This window comes from Synchiropus splendidus, chromosome 15, assembly GCF_027744825.2.
Source record: "Synchiropus splendidus isolate RoL2022-P1 chromosome 15, RoL_Sspl_1.0, whole genome shotgun sequence".
Lineage (NCBI taxonomy): Eukaryota > Metazoa > Chordata > Actinopteri > Syngnathiformes > Callionymidae > Synchiropus > Synchiropus splendidus.
This window is the reverse complement of record NC_071348.1, coordinates 11,361,563-11,379,366: the sequence shown is the minus strand read 5'-3', so window position 1 is coordinate 11,379,366 and position 17,804 is coordinate 11,361,563. Positions and strand designations below refer to the sequence as shown.

At 42.9% G+C, this 17,804-nt stretch overlaps 3 protein-coding genes across 4 annotated transcripts in view; 1 reads left to right on the top strand and 2 right to left on the bottom strand.

Annotated features, from left to right (window-relative positions):
* Positions 1-263: 263 nt before the first annotated feature.
* Positions 264-11,421, bottom strand: fkbp1b (FKBP prolyl isomerase 1B). The gene is made up of 4 exons (XM_053843736.1): positions 11,090-11,421; positions 10,698-10,745; positions 1,785-1,897; positions 264-1,003 (listed from the first exon to the last, which is right to left on the bottom strand). The coding sequence occupies exons 1-4, from the start codon at positions 11,124-11,126 to the stop codon at positions 875-877; spliced, it is 327 nt and encodes a 108-aa protein (XP_053699711.1). The 5' UTR covers positions 11,127-11,421; the 3' UTR covers positions 264-874.
* Positions 11,422-11,611: 190 nt separating this feature from the next.
* On the top strand, positions 11,612-15,356 carry wdcp (WD repeat and coiled coil containing). 2 transcript variants are annotated; one of them, XM_053888323.1, is made up of 4 exons: positions 11,612-11,723; positions 12,263-14,165; positions 14,246-14,366; positions 15,116-15,356. In XM_053888323.1, exons 2-4 carry the CDS (start codon positions 12,264-12,266, stop codon positions 15,292-15,294), a joined length of 2,202 nt encoding a protein of 733 aa, XP_053744298.1. In that variant the 5' UTR covers positions 11,612-11,723; position 12,263; the 3' UTR covers positions 15,295-15,356. The 2 variants fall into 2 exon arrangements, with proteins under 2 accessions (XP_053744298.1, XP_053744297.1); XM_053888322.1 differs by lacking the exon at positions 11,612-11,723 and having other exon boundaries at positions 12,157-14,165.
* Positions 15,357-15,368: 12 nt separating this feature from the next.
* mfsd2b (MFSD2 lysolipid transporter B, sphingolipid) overlaps positions 15,369-17,804 on the bottom strand; it is a 28,918-nt gene continuing 26,482 nt past the window's right edge. The window contains exons 15-16 of the mRNA XM_053888324.1: positions 16,120-16,296; positions 15,369-16,055 (exon numbers count right to left, since the gene is read on the bottom strand). Of these exons, the coding sequence (XP_053744299.1) occupies positions 16,007-16,055; positions 16,120-16,296 (226 nt within the window). The 3' untranslated portion in view covers positions 15,369-16,006. The remainder of the gene's footprint in view (positions 16,056-16,119; positions 16,297-17,804) is intronic.

Sequence of the window (17,804 nt, the reverse complement as noted above, 5' to 3'; positions counted from 1 at the left end):
TATATATATATATATATATGTGCACTTACCAAGCAGTCCGTTATATATATATGAATACATTTGTAGCAATTATATATATATATGTAAAACACATACTGTTAAAAAAATTGTCAAACTATGTGTTTACGTTCTCAGCCTCGTTTGTCGAACTGCAGTTTTGAATAGTAGTTGTGTTCCCACGGCCATCCACTTGGCGGCAGTGTTGCAACAGGCATTCATTTCATTCCCCACAAAGCGATGACAGAAGACATTGCTCTCAATACAGTACATGCCATTTTATTCAACAGTTGGTCTAGCAACGGCTCCAGCAGAGTTATGTACAGTATTGGACTGGGTTGACAGAAGGGCTTTATTTGCATCATATGTTAATACGATATAAAATATACTAAAGACAGCAACATCTATCAGAGCATTCCACAGGACAGGCCTGTGTCAAAGTGGCAATGCAGACAGTGGTATACAGTTTAATGCCCAGTCATTACGCAGAGCTAAGAAGTGTGCGAAACACTTCCCCTTTTGTTGTTGCTGAAACTGTAAGGCAGTATAGTGTTCATTAGGATTGCGACGCAATGGAGGTTTCAACGGATGCTTTCTTTTATTTCATTCAACAAAATTTACAACTGTAAATTAGATTTAAAAAATAAAATTAGCGATTAAGAGAAACACTAAAATGTTGTGCATACGGATCAGAATGTTGTCTGAATAAAAGTAATCTTTCATACGATGGCAGACTTAAATATTTAACTTGGGGAAGTAGGAAAAGCAGGCAGGCAGGAGATTGGGTGGCAGCAGCCAGGTACGGTCTTTCAGAGGAAACAGGTCAGGGCAATTGCTGCCGAATGAGGCTTAAACCTTGGTATGTTGACCTCAGGCATCACTCCAGCTTCAGCAGTTCCACATCAAATATCAGCGTGGCGTTCGGGGGAATGACCCCAGGGTGGCCTGTTGCTCCATATGCCATGTCTGGTGTGCAGGTGATTTTAGCCCTCTGGCCAAGGCTCATCTGAAACACACGAGGGGAAAGAAAACAATGAAGAATCATTTCTGGCAGGTCTTGAAGAAACAATCCACCCAGCTACGGCTCAGTGAGCAGTGAGTCAGTTCCTGAACGTAGCTAACCTTTGACAACTAAAAGAAAAAAAAAAAACAGATGTTCAGGATGACCTTGAATCATGGGACTCAACAATTTAACCCTGCAGTAGACAGCACTTCTGGAAAAAGTGAATGACTGAATGAAGTTTGTGTGAGCTAGTATTGCAGTTATATAGCTGGTACAGAAAACAAAAGTGGCACATACACTGTATTTTAACTACATTGAATTCATGGGCTGATGAGGTTTCATGAAACAGTGTCCTCATTTCCACCAGATGGCGCTGTCTGCTCTAAAATGTTTGGACTTGACCGACTAATTCAATGAAAACTCACATAGATTCTAAACCAAGAGCGCCATCTAGTGGCCTCTGAAACTCAGGACATTGTTTCATCAACGCTGCGATACTGTTTCATGATATCTGCCGGTCACCAGCTACTCGTAATAAACGGAAAAACAAGGTGAGACTTTAAAATACGTGACGTGGTTTCCAGCCGAAAGATGACTAGTTTTTGAGGAGCAAAACACTTAGATACATAGAAGATTTATCACTAAAAAAAGAGTATTTACATTTAGTAGTCATTTAGAACGGCATGCATTCTCTTCACACGTTGGTACTGATAAAACGCGAATCAGCAGTGTCATTATTATGAACTTGTAGCCCGTCTAAAGGTCACACACGTCCTTGTCTCACCTGTGCTACTCCCTCCTCCCAGCCTTTTATGACTTCCATCCGACCGATCTTGAACTTGAAGGGCTTGTTTCTGTCTCGAGAAGAGTCAAACTTTTTTCCATTCTGGAGCATACCTGCAGAAGAACAAAAAGTACTTCAAGTCTGGAATGAAAAGTGCACGCAAATTTGATCTTATTATTATTGCATCTCCTTATTCACATTTGAGTTAAGCATTTCTTTGCCCAAAAGCCCTGAAATAAAAGCGATCCCAGTCAGAGATCTTATCTGGATGTGTGGTCCGCTTTAGTTCCCCAAATGGACAAAAGGGAATGTGAATCAGGAAGCACTGGCCTGGTTTAGTGGATTATTTTTAAAATTAACTAGGCCACTGCTTGCCAGGATCTAGACCACAGGGAAAACAGGGGAACAAAGGCGGTACAGTGCTGACTGCACTCCTTCAGAACACCGACTGACCGTTCAGGCATGATAACCACTGGGGCCTTTATCACACTTGGCCTCTTTTATTAGTCATTTTCACCCTGCAACTCCCTCATTTCCACCCAAAATGAAAAAACTTTCGTGGTTAGTAGTAGTAATAGTCTCTTTCAAGTGGCAGACTGCAAACTCTGAATAATCTGTGTCCACCTTTGCAAATAAAAACGCTTCATGCAGTGCTCACATGATGTATTGATTATTTCTAGAGCATATTTCAGAGCGAGCAGAGGCCTGTAAGTAATCCCCAGGTCAAGGCTCAGATTCCTGAGGCACCACAGAGACAACAAACCTGAAGTTATAATGCTATGGTTCTATCAAGACAACCTTCAGTACGTATGGGAACCACCTGCAGGGAGGCAGAAAGGAAATAGGGAGGATAGGATTTGTGCCTGATATGAGCTGAAGGCATGAGATACAGAGCCTCACTGGATCCTGTCCTCACAGGGTCTGAGGACTGTTCTCCAATAGTTGTACAGTTGTTTTCCTATAAGCACTTTTGGCTCATTGTTTTCAGAAAAACTCTGCTGTTCTAGTAAGCTTATATTCAATACATCGATTTTCATGCGATCCTTAAGATAGCATTTTATGCACTTTACCTTTGCACCGTTTTCTTCAGGAATCTGGATGTCAAACAACGCTTTTGACTTCTTCACCACAACAGCTCGAGACATTTCCTTACTCGAGCGACTCTCTGTATGTAGCCGCAGTCAATGACACTTGAGGGCTGAGCGCATTTCTTTATGTAGAACTAGATATAAAGTCATGTTTGATAGCTTTACAATGCAATAACCATCACATAATGACTGTTATTTTGTTTACCAAACGTTGTCACAGATTCATTTGAAGCTTCCAATATTTTGGTCAGAATGCCTCAACATCTTTCACTTCAGCTTTCTTTTATCCTTATAAAAACATGAATCATTTTAAGAGCATGAAACCATTACACGCACCAATTTAACTTTTTTTTTTTTTTTTTTACTTTGGAGATGTATCTTTTGAGTCCACTTGAATTGATTTATCTGTCATGATTGAGCAAGTGTGAATATTTGGCATTTAAGCGAGTATATGCTCAGATGTTTACGGCCGGTGTCGGGTAAGATCCAGTCTGATGACTCTACTGTACATGGCTTCTCTCCTTTCGCTCCTGCCTAAACTTAGTGGGCACTTGGTTTCCAAGAATCGCACTAGTCCAGATATCAGGGGGCTGGGCTCTATCCAAATCCAGAGTCAACAAGTGCAGACACCAAGACAAGTCGCACCTGCCAGTGAGGGAAAGCCTCAAGTGCAAGAGAGTATTATATGTCTGCTCTCTAGATTTATGTAATGAGCCATGTTCCTCTTCACATTTTCCGTCATATTTGCTGATATGTGGCCGATTTTTCACGTCCTTTCATTTTCCCATCCAGTCCAAGACAGGTGGATTTGCGTGGCCCGTTCACGACTCACAAATGTCGGGCCAGATCACATGCCAGTGGTGACACTTCTCACGGTTGTAATTCCCATTAGGCAGGGCTAAGTGAGTGAACAACCAATTAGACGGACTGAAAATAGACGCAGCGATGAAATTAGCTATAACAGCTGTTAGCAATAATTGAAACTGTTTTAAACACAATTCTGTAAGTCTGGGCTTTCTGGGTCGTGAGTTACGGAAGTACCTGCCAGGGAGGTACCTGACACAGTCGATACACAGAGTGAAGCCAATGTTTCTTGGTGATCCACCTGAATCTTCCTCTTCAGTCTCTCCCTTCCACTCTCTCTTATCACCAGTGCTGGCCAGTGTTGTTCTAGGCCTGCCCGGCACCACCGTGCCGTTGTTGTGGAATCTTATTGAGCAGGAGAGAACAATGGTGCCATGGTGCTATCAGATAAGCATTTTGTCAATGTACTACTACTGTACTACTGTTGTAGTAGAGACCACCTAGTCTGAGGCCGAGTCGAGAAATAAATCTCCGATTTTTACTTAAGTGAATGATGATTTTTCTATTTTTCTAACGTTGTTGACTAATCTATTCATTATTTTTTAGTTTATTTGGACCTATTTTGAATTTCCGTTGAACCTAAAGTTGCTTAGATCCTCTCACCGTGATACTCAGACACCATACATTATTCAACAAGTATCTTAAAATAATGACACATAATCCAGGAACATGTCTTCACCCTGTGAAGCATGAAACAGTTGACAGAGAGCTCCACTTCTTTAGCACGGAGCTCTTTATTGGTCCTTGAGAAGAATTTAAAACCATCACTGTACACATATGTATCCCATATAAAATATATGATCAACATCAAAAGGTCTCATTTGAATAATAATCTAAAGCGATGTGTTCAGTGTAGCTCCCTAGTTCAGTTCTGGTTATTTTATTAGAAAGAGGAGAGAGACCGAGGACACTTCACTATATCTACAACTTACGACAAGTTAGCTCCGTGCTAACCGACATGCTAGCTGTTAGCTGGAGGTTGTGTGGCGTCACAGACCAAACACGGAACCCTCTTTCATCATTCTACCATGGTGTCAAAGGGGTTTGCTCATGTTATCTTCGCACAAACAAAATGAAGCCACACTTTTGAACACTACGAACCGTCGCCGCTCGAGCTCCTCCGTGACTGTGACTGAGGCGGTCAGAGGTGGTGACACGGCGCCTGCAGCAAGTTGGAGTCTGACCTCAGTCAGGAACCAATTAAAGGAACAGAAAGTAGCATATCGTAATGATTCCAGAGAATGTGATATTTTCTCACTGCTTCTAAAAAACAACCAGTTCACACACCAACATGGCGTTGACGAATTTTTGTTGTCGACGTTATCGATGACATCAACTAATCGATGGAGTCCTAGTTATAACAACAATTATGTGCTTCAAAAAGGCATAAATAAAAGTGTAATCTTATCAATAGAAAGTCATCGGTCCATTCTCCTGGTTTTACTTCTTCACCTCCAGACAGTACAAGACTATATCAAGCAATAGAGGCAAAAAAAAAAACATTCACAGCTAATCTTGAAGTCTCTTTATCACTTTCTCGTCATCACCCACTGGATAAGCATGGGTGGGGTTTCTGCAAAAATAAAGTCGGAGCCGTCCCTTCCTGAGGCTGTCTCCAACACTCACTCCTCAAGAGAAGCTTTCACTCAGTTTGAGCTAAAGCTGCAGACTGTAGTCCGCAAGGGAGGGGCTATTTTTACTAGCCGTACTGTATCCTGTCTCGCCCTTGTCTAGAATCACTGCCTCTGTGGCTCCTTCCGTCAGCCCCCTTGAGGGTGGGTGAAATGAGAGGCGTGGAAGGGTATCTGTCTGTCACAAACTTGTACGGGCCTCGGTTCCCAGACACCATCACATACTTTGAATTGGAAAGAGTCACTTTGGCATCACTTGTATATCAAGCGGAGCTAGTCAGGGGAATGTGAAACAGCCAGATATTCAGCAAAGAGGATCAATGACCGCTGCTGCTCGTGGGCTACTGCAGCACAGAGATGTCGTCACTGTGTGGTGGAGCTTTACCACTTTAATGAACCTAAGAAGATGAAATGTAATTAAAGTTATTAAGAAGTGTAAATACGCCATGAAACCTATTGAAATTTTTAAGTTTTTATGCAACGGACTAGACGTTCAAGATAAAAAGGTAATTTATTTCAAAATATATGTTAAATGTTTTCTTCAACGTATTTTGAGGAACAAGAAAAACATGCTATATTTAGTGCTGAAGTGGTGGTGACTAAAAGAGAAAGAACAAAAAAGGCAGAAAAAGTAGGACATTTAGTTATAGTTTTAGTCTGACGTCAAACGGGCCACAAAAATACAGGCACTTTGCCCCATGTGTTTCCGAGCACACTCCATTTATTCACAGGGGTGTAAGAAAACGTCGACATGGTCAAATATCCCAATACTTGTGCGCGAGATTGTATCGATACATTTGCTGAATATTGCCTTGATATTTTATATCTGCTTTGTCAACAGTAAATACATAGATATTAAGAAATGTTTCTGCATTTCTGTGTTTAATACTGACGTTTACCTTCAGTACAGTTATTTTGTTGGTTAGCCGTTCATTCCTCCGTAGAGTGACATTTAACTATATAGGTCTAACTGGACTGACATAACAATAAATAATGTTGTACTGCATTATCTGATAATTACGGCTGTAATTACAATAGAATGCTGAACTTACAGTGTCGCACTATATAGCAATGTATTGAGATACGTATCGTGTCACAAGATACCTGTCAATACACAACCCTAGTCATTCAGCCTTCTTCCTGTAGAACTGTGGTAAAATAACCTTTTATGTATAAGGCTTAAAAGGTCCCAAGGTCACATTTTGTAGTGTCTCAGGAGAATACTGAATATTGTCAAGTGTAACATATTTTTCAACCCTAGTTTCTTAAACAGTACTAACAAAGGGACTCAAGCAGGCTAGTCCAAGCCACTTGCACATCTTGATATCATGGTTTTTTTCCACTTATTATACATACAAATACATTTATTCACTGTGTCTACAACGTTATTATTGTTGTTGTTAAGCATTTTATTTTTTCCTCCGACACTTACTTTCTCATTAGAATATCATTTCTTCTTCATACTAACAAAATACTGCAGTTAGTTTTGCGTCAATCCGATAAATCACAGCTAGTTTACGAATGAGTGCAGGTAAAGTGAAAAGAAGATGCAAACTGCAAATAGTTTACGAAATTCAGCACAACAAAAAAAAACAAAACAAAATGGACACTCAAAATCCAGGAAGGGCGTGCTGACACGATGAGCATCAGGGGACTTCAATCTTCCTCCACATGCTGAGAACTAAGGGCTAATGTCGCTCATTGTTTTTTTTCACTTCTACAAAGCGCAACACTTGGAAGTCAGCAGCAGCGACCGCATTCACTCATCGAAGGAAAGGTTCAGCTTCGCCTTGACACCACAACCGTGTCTATTTCTGTGTTGCACACTTAAGTGTCATTAGGTTTCAGCTTCAGCACGTTTCACGCTGAAGTCTGGAGCTCAAAGATGGTAAGGAATGACGTCCCCCATATAGGTATGACATCACACTCCCCACGCCTGCTGCCTCCAAAGCTCACACACCTTGTCACAGGAGGTCTGCGACGGTGTTTATCGCCACGGCTTGGTGTCGAGACTTTATCAATCATGATAAACTGTTGGCCGCAGGAGTTCTCGTGTCTGATATAAGATCGGCTTCTATTTCTGGGCGGCGGTGAAACCCTAACAGACGCGAGAGTGCGGGCTCACAACTTGAGCAGGGCTTTTTATTTACGCCCCGTAAAACTATAAGATGCCAGACTTTGTTGCAGAATAAGAAAAAGAAAGTTGGAAAAAAAAATCCAATCTCATCTAAAAAAAAAAACTCAAGTTAAAATCTCAACCTCTTCTCATGACTTTTTGCCATCCAGTCGCAAGTCCTTGCTTGGTGGTCACCACAGCTGGCCAAATTTAGGAAGTCACAACCAAGAGTCAGCAGAGGGTCACTCACTCCAATGTGAGCGCCGCTGCGTGTTGGCATGTGCGCTTGTGTGTCTGGATAGTTAGACTCCTAGTGCAGAAAGTGAAGATCAAAAGGGCTTTGCAAAGTGTGTATCTGTGTGTGTGCTTGCGCATGCTCGTGGCTATTGACCAATAATGAAACCGTGCTGGTTTAAAATCCCACAGTGCGCTAAAAACCTCTCTCCCCCGGCCATTAGAGCTCATCTGACCTGGGTTATCTGGGAGCCAAAGTCGGCTGCAGCTTGCGAACAGCCAGCTGGAAGGCTTTGTCCAGCTTACATACCAAATCTTTAGCCAAGCTCAGGACTAATGCTATACGTGATTTTGATGCGTTCGCATTCTTACATGGAAAAAAAATATAAAGCTTAACCTGCAAGAAGATCGGACTGGACTGCAGCACATACATCAAAAACCCAAAACCTCAAGATGGACTAAAGCAGGACAAAAGTTTCTTTTGGGTGACTTCAAAAGCCACACATTCCCTCACTTGCGCCTGTATTTAACTTAAACTGGACAGCAAAATGTGAGGAATGCAGCAGTACAATTGCAAAATACTACAAATAGCTTGCTGCATTATTTTCCATGACACACTACAAAAGCATAACAGCTATGAGCTTTGATCTATGTGTTTTAACTCAAAAATACAATTGAGTAATAGATTTATCCACCTGTATTCAATGGCTGTACACTTCCTTGGGGTCCAAAAATTCTGTCTTAGTCGCTACTTTCAGAGAAATTGAGCAAAAATAACTTACACTTCACATATTAAAACAATAAACTTAGTCCAAATTCAACTTATTTCCGGCAAAAATGTCAAAATTATTATCCGTAATGTAATGTAATTGTACTTCAGTTCCACTTCAGAAAGATCTTTTCTGTTTGCAAACAGAAAAATAAGAGTCTTATCTGATTCAGCTTTTCCTGCTTGCGAGGAAAAACATTTTACATGTTAATATAAAATACAATTAACCTGGACGTCAGGTTAGGTTGGCTGTTCTGTTATGAATCATGTTTCTCATTTTGAGAAGTTCACAGTGTCACTAAACACATCTCCACAATCCCAACAGCACTGACTGGCGTGAAATGAAAAAACACAGCACATTTTTCAGCAACAATATTTTTTAGCTTGGCCGTTCTATTGCCTCTTAGGTTTAATTCTTTTCTGTCAATTTTTTTTTAAGTATTCTGTTTTGAGCTGTTGAGAAATTATAAATGAGCCAATATTTGCAATAATAATATTAATAATAATAATGATGATGACAAGAAAGCCTAACTTTTATATTAACAGATCATTTACGTCAGCAGCAAATAAAATTCAAACAATAAATTGAACACTTTGCCTGCATCACATAAGCAAAAGCAAACATACAGTAACCGTGACAGTCGCTGCAGAAATAACCATGAAAAATATATTTTAGTCAATAGCGTTTTGAAAGCAACATGAGACCTGGAGACTGGGTCCTGCCAGCAAATAAACAGCATCCCAATAAACTGTCTGAAAAACAAGACTTCAAGCTGCAAACGTGGTTGCATAAGTTCACAGAATCCCTCTGAGGACCAGGGCAAATTGTAAATCTGATTATCTTGTGCCAGAAACGGCAAAACAACCCTACATTTTTGCATTGAAAAAAAAAACTTCCAATGATTCCAATTTAATTTCAAACAATTTGAAACTCTTGCTATTAAAAGTCTGCGTAAGCTAAAAGTATTTACGTCTGCTCTTTGTTTGAATGAACTGTTAGCATTTTGCATAAACAGCATTTTGTTTATCGGGTGAAAAATCTTCAAACAAACTGCCTTAACTACATACAGCTGTTTACTACAAAGTCGCAGTGACGCAGCGCGCAATAACAATCGCTCTGTAATAAAGCCCGCCATTTCCAGACAGACTGCTGATATGTGGATTACGTTGTGTTTACTTTCTGTCTGACCTAGTTGTCTGGACGGCAACCCCGAGGCGCAGCATAACCTCAATTTATTCCCCAAATTTCCCATATTCGGGCTGCAATGCGTCACAGGTCTCCAAAGTGACAGAACGGGAGGCAGGAAGAATGAGTTACAGTGTTGATCTGAGCTGCTGAGTGCAGCGAAAGTAGGGCGCTAAAGCTCCGCTTAAAAGAGGTGGTTGAACTTAAGTGTCACAAACTGTACTTCCAGCTCAACTACATTGAAGCACCGAGTTGGTGCCCTTAAAGTAGAGCAGTTACAATCCAAAGATTTATATACAAGGATACGCACAAGCAGAATGTGTTCCGCCAATATTTGTATTTTTCATTTTTCATAATTGACCACAATGATAGGTCTCAGAGAATGAACTGTGTCACAACAATAACCACCACGTGAGGCATACATTAATAAACAGATGGCTAACATAAGGATGTTATTGATCAAAATGATAATGTGTTACACTAATCCTCTTAGCAGTCACCACAGATTTGGTCAATAAGAAGTCACGAAAAGTGGGTGTGAGCTACGGAAGAAGTGTCATGTAACTTGTTTGCAATCTTTCTGACAGCAGATGGCCATGATAATGGGGTTATTTTTTTTTAAACTATGATGAATAGAACCCAATGTTGGCTACAAACTATTATACTCATTTTGATGAAGCTTAAAAAATAAATAACTACACAAAGGGAGCAAAAGGTGACCCACGAATTGGCAGGGGATTCACCTTAGCTAAACTCTTTTAGCCAACAACCCCAAAATACTGGGAATAACCAGCAGAAAACATAAGAGAGAGGTAATGACTGAGGTATATATGTAATGTTAAATCGTTACTGAGCTTTGTAAAAGAACCACAACAAGGTAAAGACATGGAATCTTACTTTCATATAGTAACACTACTGTGTTCATGCCTGTAATCTATAGGACAAAAATAAATATATTTGACATTTACTCACGCATTTGGTGCAAGAAAATGAATGAAAAAAATGGTAAATGAAGAGTCAGTTACCTATGTAATGAACGACACATGTCTGGCCCTTCTTAGGAAATGTTCTTCCTGTGAATGAAGATTGACAACCGGTTAGATCATACAATATTATCGGCCTTTATACAACCAAGCTACTCAAGCACGGGTTACAGAAACCAGATATTTCATCACTACAAACGTGAAGACATGTAGGAAGACCGTTGGACTGGGGAGAGCTCTGGAAATACACCCGGGGGTGACGGTGATGGATAGAACAGTTCGAGTTACCGCTTAACTACCGCAGTATAACCCCCAGGAAGCTGGTAAAGTTGAAGACACGAGCTCAGAGAAATGTCCAGACCATGTAAGAAGCAAGGTGTGGAAGTGTGGAGACAGCGTCTCCCCCGCATTACAGCGCTAACAAATAAACTTACCATCACCGGGGGATATCGTCTCGACTTCCACGCCCATGGTGGTGCTACTTCTGAGCTCAGCCCTGGAACCTAAGGCCCTTAAAAGACCGTCACTGGCACCCGTTAAGCAGCGCCGAGTCCGGGTGTATATTTGGATGGACACGGTGCATTCGCGGACCACCACCGAGCTGAAACTACATCCAATCACCTGACAGCGGGGGGATTCTGTTTTGTAGCGCCGCTGCAGCCTCGACACCGACCGCTACATCCCCCCCTCCATACATACACACAGCCCCCTGTTCCGAGTCCAGCAGCGCCGCTTGGTGGCTGTTCGAGTCAGGCGAGTGAAGGCACCACCGACCGAGTTGCTATCGACACAGAGCCTCGCATATATTCTTCACATGTTTAACTAACGCCTCATTTTTGTAGTTTTGTTTATTTTTTTTATGTTTAGGTGCAAATAGCATCTCTGGATGCGTTAAGCCGCGTCGCCTACATTCCCCATGGTTCCACGCGGTTGCCCAGTAGCTCTACTTCCGGGTCGTACACTCAACTCTTACAGCGTGATGTTGTGCTTTAAAAGACAGCCTGCTTTTTTGGAGTGACATCAAAAGGTGCAGCTTAGTACTTTTAAGAAGTGGCACTGCAGCGTCTGGTGCGTTTATTGTTCTTTAAATGATCGTTGTGCGATGTGTTTATTTGCGTCCAGCGTGATTTGCTTTGCGTGTTTGTGAGTCAAACCATGGATCGCCTTGTTCCTCCACGTTTGTCATATTTTCCTTGCATCTTTTCAGTGTTGTCCAGCTACAATGCTTTGTAATTATCCCTGCATTGTAATAAAAACGCAGTTATTAAAAGATTTTGCATGAGAGAAATGTAATGTCATGGTGACTAGTTTGAATTTTACTATTACCCCTACAGTCCAACCTCATTTGACCATTAAATGAGTTCTGGGTCTTGTTAAGGTCACCCAGGCGTAAGCTGCTCGAAGTGTTCGTCACTCATGCATCACAGGCAGAGGAGATTAGAGCATGTACTTGAAGGGAGACACGAGACAAGCTATCCCTAATCTCCTCAGGTAGCAATAGCTGCTCGCACAGGGCACTTGGATCTCACTCCAGTCTGCGCCATAGATGCTGTGAACATCTTTTTTTTTTTGTCTTTGTTTCTGATTTGGATTCTCCGTTTTGTCAGGATGGAACTTGGCAAAGCGAAGCTGCTCCGGACGGGGCTCAACTCTCTCCACCAAGCCATCCACCCTCTGCATGGGATTGCGTGGACTGATGGGAAGCAGGTCTGTCTGACTGGACTCTACGTTGTCAACGGCGAGGTCAAGTTTGGTGACACCAATGTGATAGGGCAGTTTGAGCATGTTTACGGGCTTTTCTGGGGGCCGCTGTGTTGCTCAGACTCCCCGGCGCTGCTGGCGGTGCAGCACAAGAAACATGTTACTGTTTGGCAGCTGCAGCTCAGTGCTCTTGAGCAGAACAAGCTGCTGTGTACTCAAACCTGTGAGATGAGCGAGCCGTTCCCCTTGCTCTCCCAAGGGTGTGTTTGGCATCCTAAACTGGACATCTTGGCCGTGCTGACCAAGAGGGACACGTCTGTGCTGTTTTCCGTCCGCGTGGATAACCGGAGAATTAAAGCCGACATCAAAGGGAGTGGTCTCATCCATTGTGCTTGCTGGACCAAGGATGGAACTCGCCTTGTTGTGGCCATAGGCAGCGCTCTTCACTCCTATATCTGGAATGACATCCAGAAGAGCCTGGTGGCCTGCTCATTCTGCCCTATTTTCGATGTGGGTGGCTACATCTGTGCGATTGAGGCGACTGGAGAGTCACAAGTCGCTGCTGCTACTGAGCTTCCGCTGGATAAAATCTGCGGTCTGAATGCAGGGATGTCCTTCGACGTGGCAGAGGAAACGGACACGCCACAGGGACTCCAGCGGGCCCTCTCGGAGGACGACACCCCGTTCGATTCACGTCGAAGATCGTTTGATTTTGACAGGACTCTCATTTCCAGCCCAGGCCCTGTAGATCTCACCCATATTCTGGCAAGGCACCGGCGATCCGACCCCAGCCCTTTGCTTCATCTGCGCCGTCGAGACACAGTGACCGGCTCTGGTCAGGACTCCTCGCACCTCATCCTCATCACCTATGAGCGTAAAGTGACCACCACTCGTAAAGTCAGCATCCCGGGGATCCTGGTTCCCGATATCGTGGCTTTTGATCCACGTGGCTCAACGGTGGCGGTGGCGTCCAACACCTGCAACATGGTGCTTGTGTACCGCATCACTTCGGCGGCCATGCCCAACGTTCAGCAGATATCTCTCCAGAACAATGAGAGGCCTAAAGGACTCTGCTTCCTTCATGACAAGCTGCTGCTGCTGATGGTGGGCAGGCAGAAGTCCAGTGACCCCGCCTTCCTCCCGTCGTCCAATACTGAGAAATATCTGCTTCACTTTGTCTCCAAAGAGTTGGTCTACACCGTAGATAGTCCTGTGGCACCATCACCCTCTTCCCCCAACCCTCAGTCCGATTACTCACCTCGGATTAGGAGGCACTCTGAACACATCTCCAAGGACGACAGGGAGCGTCCAGCGATTAAGGACTTGGTGCTGCCTGGAGGGGGCGTCGTTCGCTCGCCGGGAAGCAGGCGCCGGCTGGTGGAAGAGGTGAGCAGCCCCGAGCCCAGCAACATAGCCCTGGACTTCACAGAGCGACCGCAGGACAGACCGATATCCAGCGCCTCCTCAGTCACCGTCGAGACCTTCGACATGGACCATATAAACCGCATGGCCAGCTTGGCCGTGGCCGGTCAGGCTAGTAGGGACTCCAGCCGGGCCGGCTCTCCTCGACTGGAACCTCCCGACAAGAGTCCGGCGGAGCCGAAGCTTCCGATGCACGACAAAAAGTCCAGCCACGCCAGAGAGCAGGCGTTGGAGCAGCTCGTGCAAAATATGGAGAGGCTGTTCAGTCGCTTCGCCGACGTCCAGCAGTGCCTCGCCGAAATCAGAGATTACACACAGAACGGAAAGAAGGCTCTCAGTGTCTACCCGAGTGCCTCTGAGCCCCTCTACGTCAATGTCACATGTCAGGTGCGGTTCCACTGCCACTGCTGTATCATGTAAACCAGTCTGGTGAGTCACTTTTTCACTCTTGTATTGTGGAAACGTAGAAGCAGCTGTCTGAAAATGTCTTCATCGATGAGCGGAGGCCGGTCCTGCTGTGCGAAGGGAAGTTGTGTCTGCGAATTCTCCAAGAGCTTTTCAACCTCACCATCGTGGAGATGATGTACGGTAGGTGAAAGTAGTCGGTTTCTGTTGCCATTCCTCCAGTTGGGTCACGTTGGACTTTCTCCGGATTTTTGTTTTACATATATAAAAAAAAAAAAAAAGCGTTTTTGTTTTCACCCACCTAAGCTATAATTGGATGCGATTAAAGGCCTCGTGCAGATTATCAGGTCTTTAACAAAAGCAGCTTATTACAAGTGAGTGTGTGTAGCGTGTATCTAGGAACTGGCTTTGTCAGGCTACGTTTCCCACCTTCTTTTCTCTTGAATTACTCCCGCCACTCTCTGATCTTGGTAAAAGTTTCCAAATAAACTTGTGTGAATTATTCGGAATTTACTCATGAGGACCACTTTCTGTTGTTGCTCTCCACATGAAAAGCATGTTGGGAGCAAAAGGCAGCTGAAAATGTGCCTCAATATTCACCAGCCAGTCAATCTGATGTGCAATAGTGTTGCTGTGTGGTCCGAACCACCATCTCCACAAGCCTTGGTTTTGGGGCATTTCATCGCATTTCACAATGGAAATGTGTTGGCTATTAATATATTAACTAGTATTCCAGTTATTGTGAAGTATGCACTGGATATTCCGATTAAATATTATCATAAACGTTTAGCCTTTTCGTATGCAATGCCCTTGTTTGTCCACTAGGTGGAAACACAACGCTGTCTTAAGAATGGTGCTTCGTTTTTGCTTTCATATTTTGAATGTTGATCTCTAAATAAAAGCGATGACATCACTTCAAAATGTTATTTCAGGTCCGCTGTGGGTTGTGCTCGTGGCAGACGCGGATGGTTTTGTTCCCCTCACGTTCAAACCTAAAGAAGAGCTCACTTTGCGCAATGGCAAGAGGAAGTCGACTGTAAGGACCCCGGAGACCTCCTGCCCTTCCAGTCCTGCCCCCATGCAGAGCCCCAACACACTGGCAGAAACGTGACGTCTTTCTGTGCTGAATGTCGAGCTGTTTGAGATTTGGAAAAAAATAAACCTGAAATTTTTTTTTTTTTTCACTTTATTAATCATAGTTGCTTGACAAAATGCAAATCCTTCATGTTACAGACTAATTCTGCAAAATACGTTTTATTCTCAAATAAGGTAGTGTGCAAATGTCCAGAAAACCCTTTTTGTACCATGAATATTAGGAATATATTTATATTAATCAATAAAAAAAAAGTTCCTATATCCAGCTACAAGGACCACTGGAGCTCATGTGAATTTGACAATATCACTGAGATTTCAAATGTTAAAAAAAAACAGAATAATATGGGCTTTTCTTTGCTCCTATTTCACTATACTATGATTGTCTTGATTTGTAACTTACAGTTTTGTCAATTACACACCACAATACTTCAGTTGCTCTGCAAATAAACACAGCAAAACATTCTGTCAAGCAACCAACAACATTCAAGATCAATATTTTCATTTCATAAATAAAATACAGTGTCATAGAGCAAACACAGCAAAAATGTATACATTCATGTATATAAATAAGGTAGTTTCATATGTAAGTCTATGATAGCAAGATGACTATACAGTACATGTGAAGATGAAACAAAAAATGTTTACAGTAAACTATTTCTCAGTGTAATATACACTAATGGATGCACTTCCAAGTCACTTCCTGGAAGATTGATGAATTCATTTGCAGGTCAGACGCTGTTCAGATCCTCCATTGTTCTGGAGCCGATGCTTTGTTTCCTGTCAGAGACGTCGATGATGAATATATTTCTGTGACCATACATGGGAACTGTTTGAGTTTTACCGGAGTTCCTCGAGGTGCTGCTTATTCCTGAGCCGGACCCGTTCACTGATGGGGTAGAAGAGCAGTACCATTAGCCCAGCGACGATGAAAGCAACAGGCGCAGCACCGATCAGCAGCTTCAGGGTGTAGACCACCGGAGGGGGCTGTTTACACGCGCCTGTGTCGTAGCCGGCAAACCTGGAATTCAAATCATTCAAATTAGTCACGGCAAGAGTCACTTGTTCGAAAACTATGGTTCCACTGAATGACTCCTCGGGTGTCAAACCCAGTTAAGATCGGCCAAAGTCATGGGTAGATGAAGCTTCATGAAACAGTCTCCTGATTTTCAGAGGCCACCAGATGGCGCTGTCTGCTGTAAAATGTTTGGACTTGAAAATCGAATTCAATAAGCCAAGAGCGCCATCTACTGGCCTCGGAAATTTATGACACTGTCTTATCAACTCTGAAAGCATGTTTCATGATACCTCATCTACCCATCACTACCAAACAGGTCTCTTTCTCCTTGAAGTACAAACACACATCCACCTTCACTCTAGTGTAGGCGCACCTTTAACTACCGTAATTTCCGGACTACAAACCACTAGTTTTTTCTCGCAGCTTGAACCCTGTGGCTTATACAATGCGGCTAATATATGGATTTTTACAGGCTGAATCGAAAGAGCTTTTCATCTATCCTTAAAGTGCTCATAATCTGCTGTTTTCGCCCACGTGTCCACAGCTCCATCCACAGAGTCGATCTCCTGGAGGTCTGGAGTCGAGAAGCAGCTGTTGAGACCTGATGTGGTGTCGGAACTTCAGACACACAGGCGAAAACAGCACATTTCGAGCACTTTAATGTGAATAAAAGATGTGAGGAATTCATGGTACAAGTTCAGTACATCGCTGTTTCAGGAGTCAGTCAAAGCCCGTTGTCAAAGCTAGTTTTGAAAAGCTCTTTTAAGGCGGGTGCACCACTGACTTTTCTACGGCTCAGACAGCACCACTGCATCCGTGGTTTATAGAAGTCTGCGGCTTATGTATGAATCTATTTTCCTTCTTAAATTTAGTGGGTGCAGCTAATATTCCGGTGCGCTCTATAGTCCGTAAATTACGGTAATATTTAATTTACTTTTGAGCCAACTATATGTTAAAAATGTGCTTGTGGGCCATTTAAAATGAACTGGCAGGCTAGTTTTGGCCCCCGGGCCTTGAGTTTGGCACGTCTACTTTACTCATATGATTGATTCCGCAAACAATTCAGTCATTTTTCTACATCTTAGTCGCAGCCCACATATGACTTACACTTATCCCAACTACATAGGGCAGATGGGGGGACGACACACATGAATCTAATATGAATATGAATCTGTCCAAATGGTAGCCAGGGTCGCTGCAAAATGATTCATTTAATTTGATTTAAAATCAAGTTTTAGTTGGCGTTCTTATGGGGGAAATGTAAAGCATCCTTTTTGACAAATGCTTTTTGTCAAGACAGCAAAATACATAAAAATATATCAACATTGAACGGAACTAGTTTTGTTCACTAGGCAACTGTTTCAATTATCTTTAAAGTTGTGCTGAATTTTAACAGGAAGAAAAATTGTCAGCAAATTTCCCAGCTACTCAAGGTGTAAGAGCCAAGCGGTCACAGCACCCATGGACAGCTTCAAATCACCAGTTCTCCTCCTCATGGTTTTGGAAGGAAG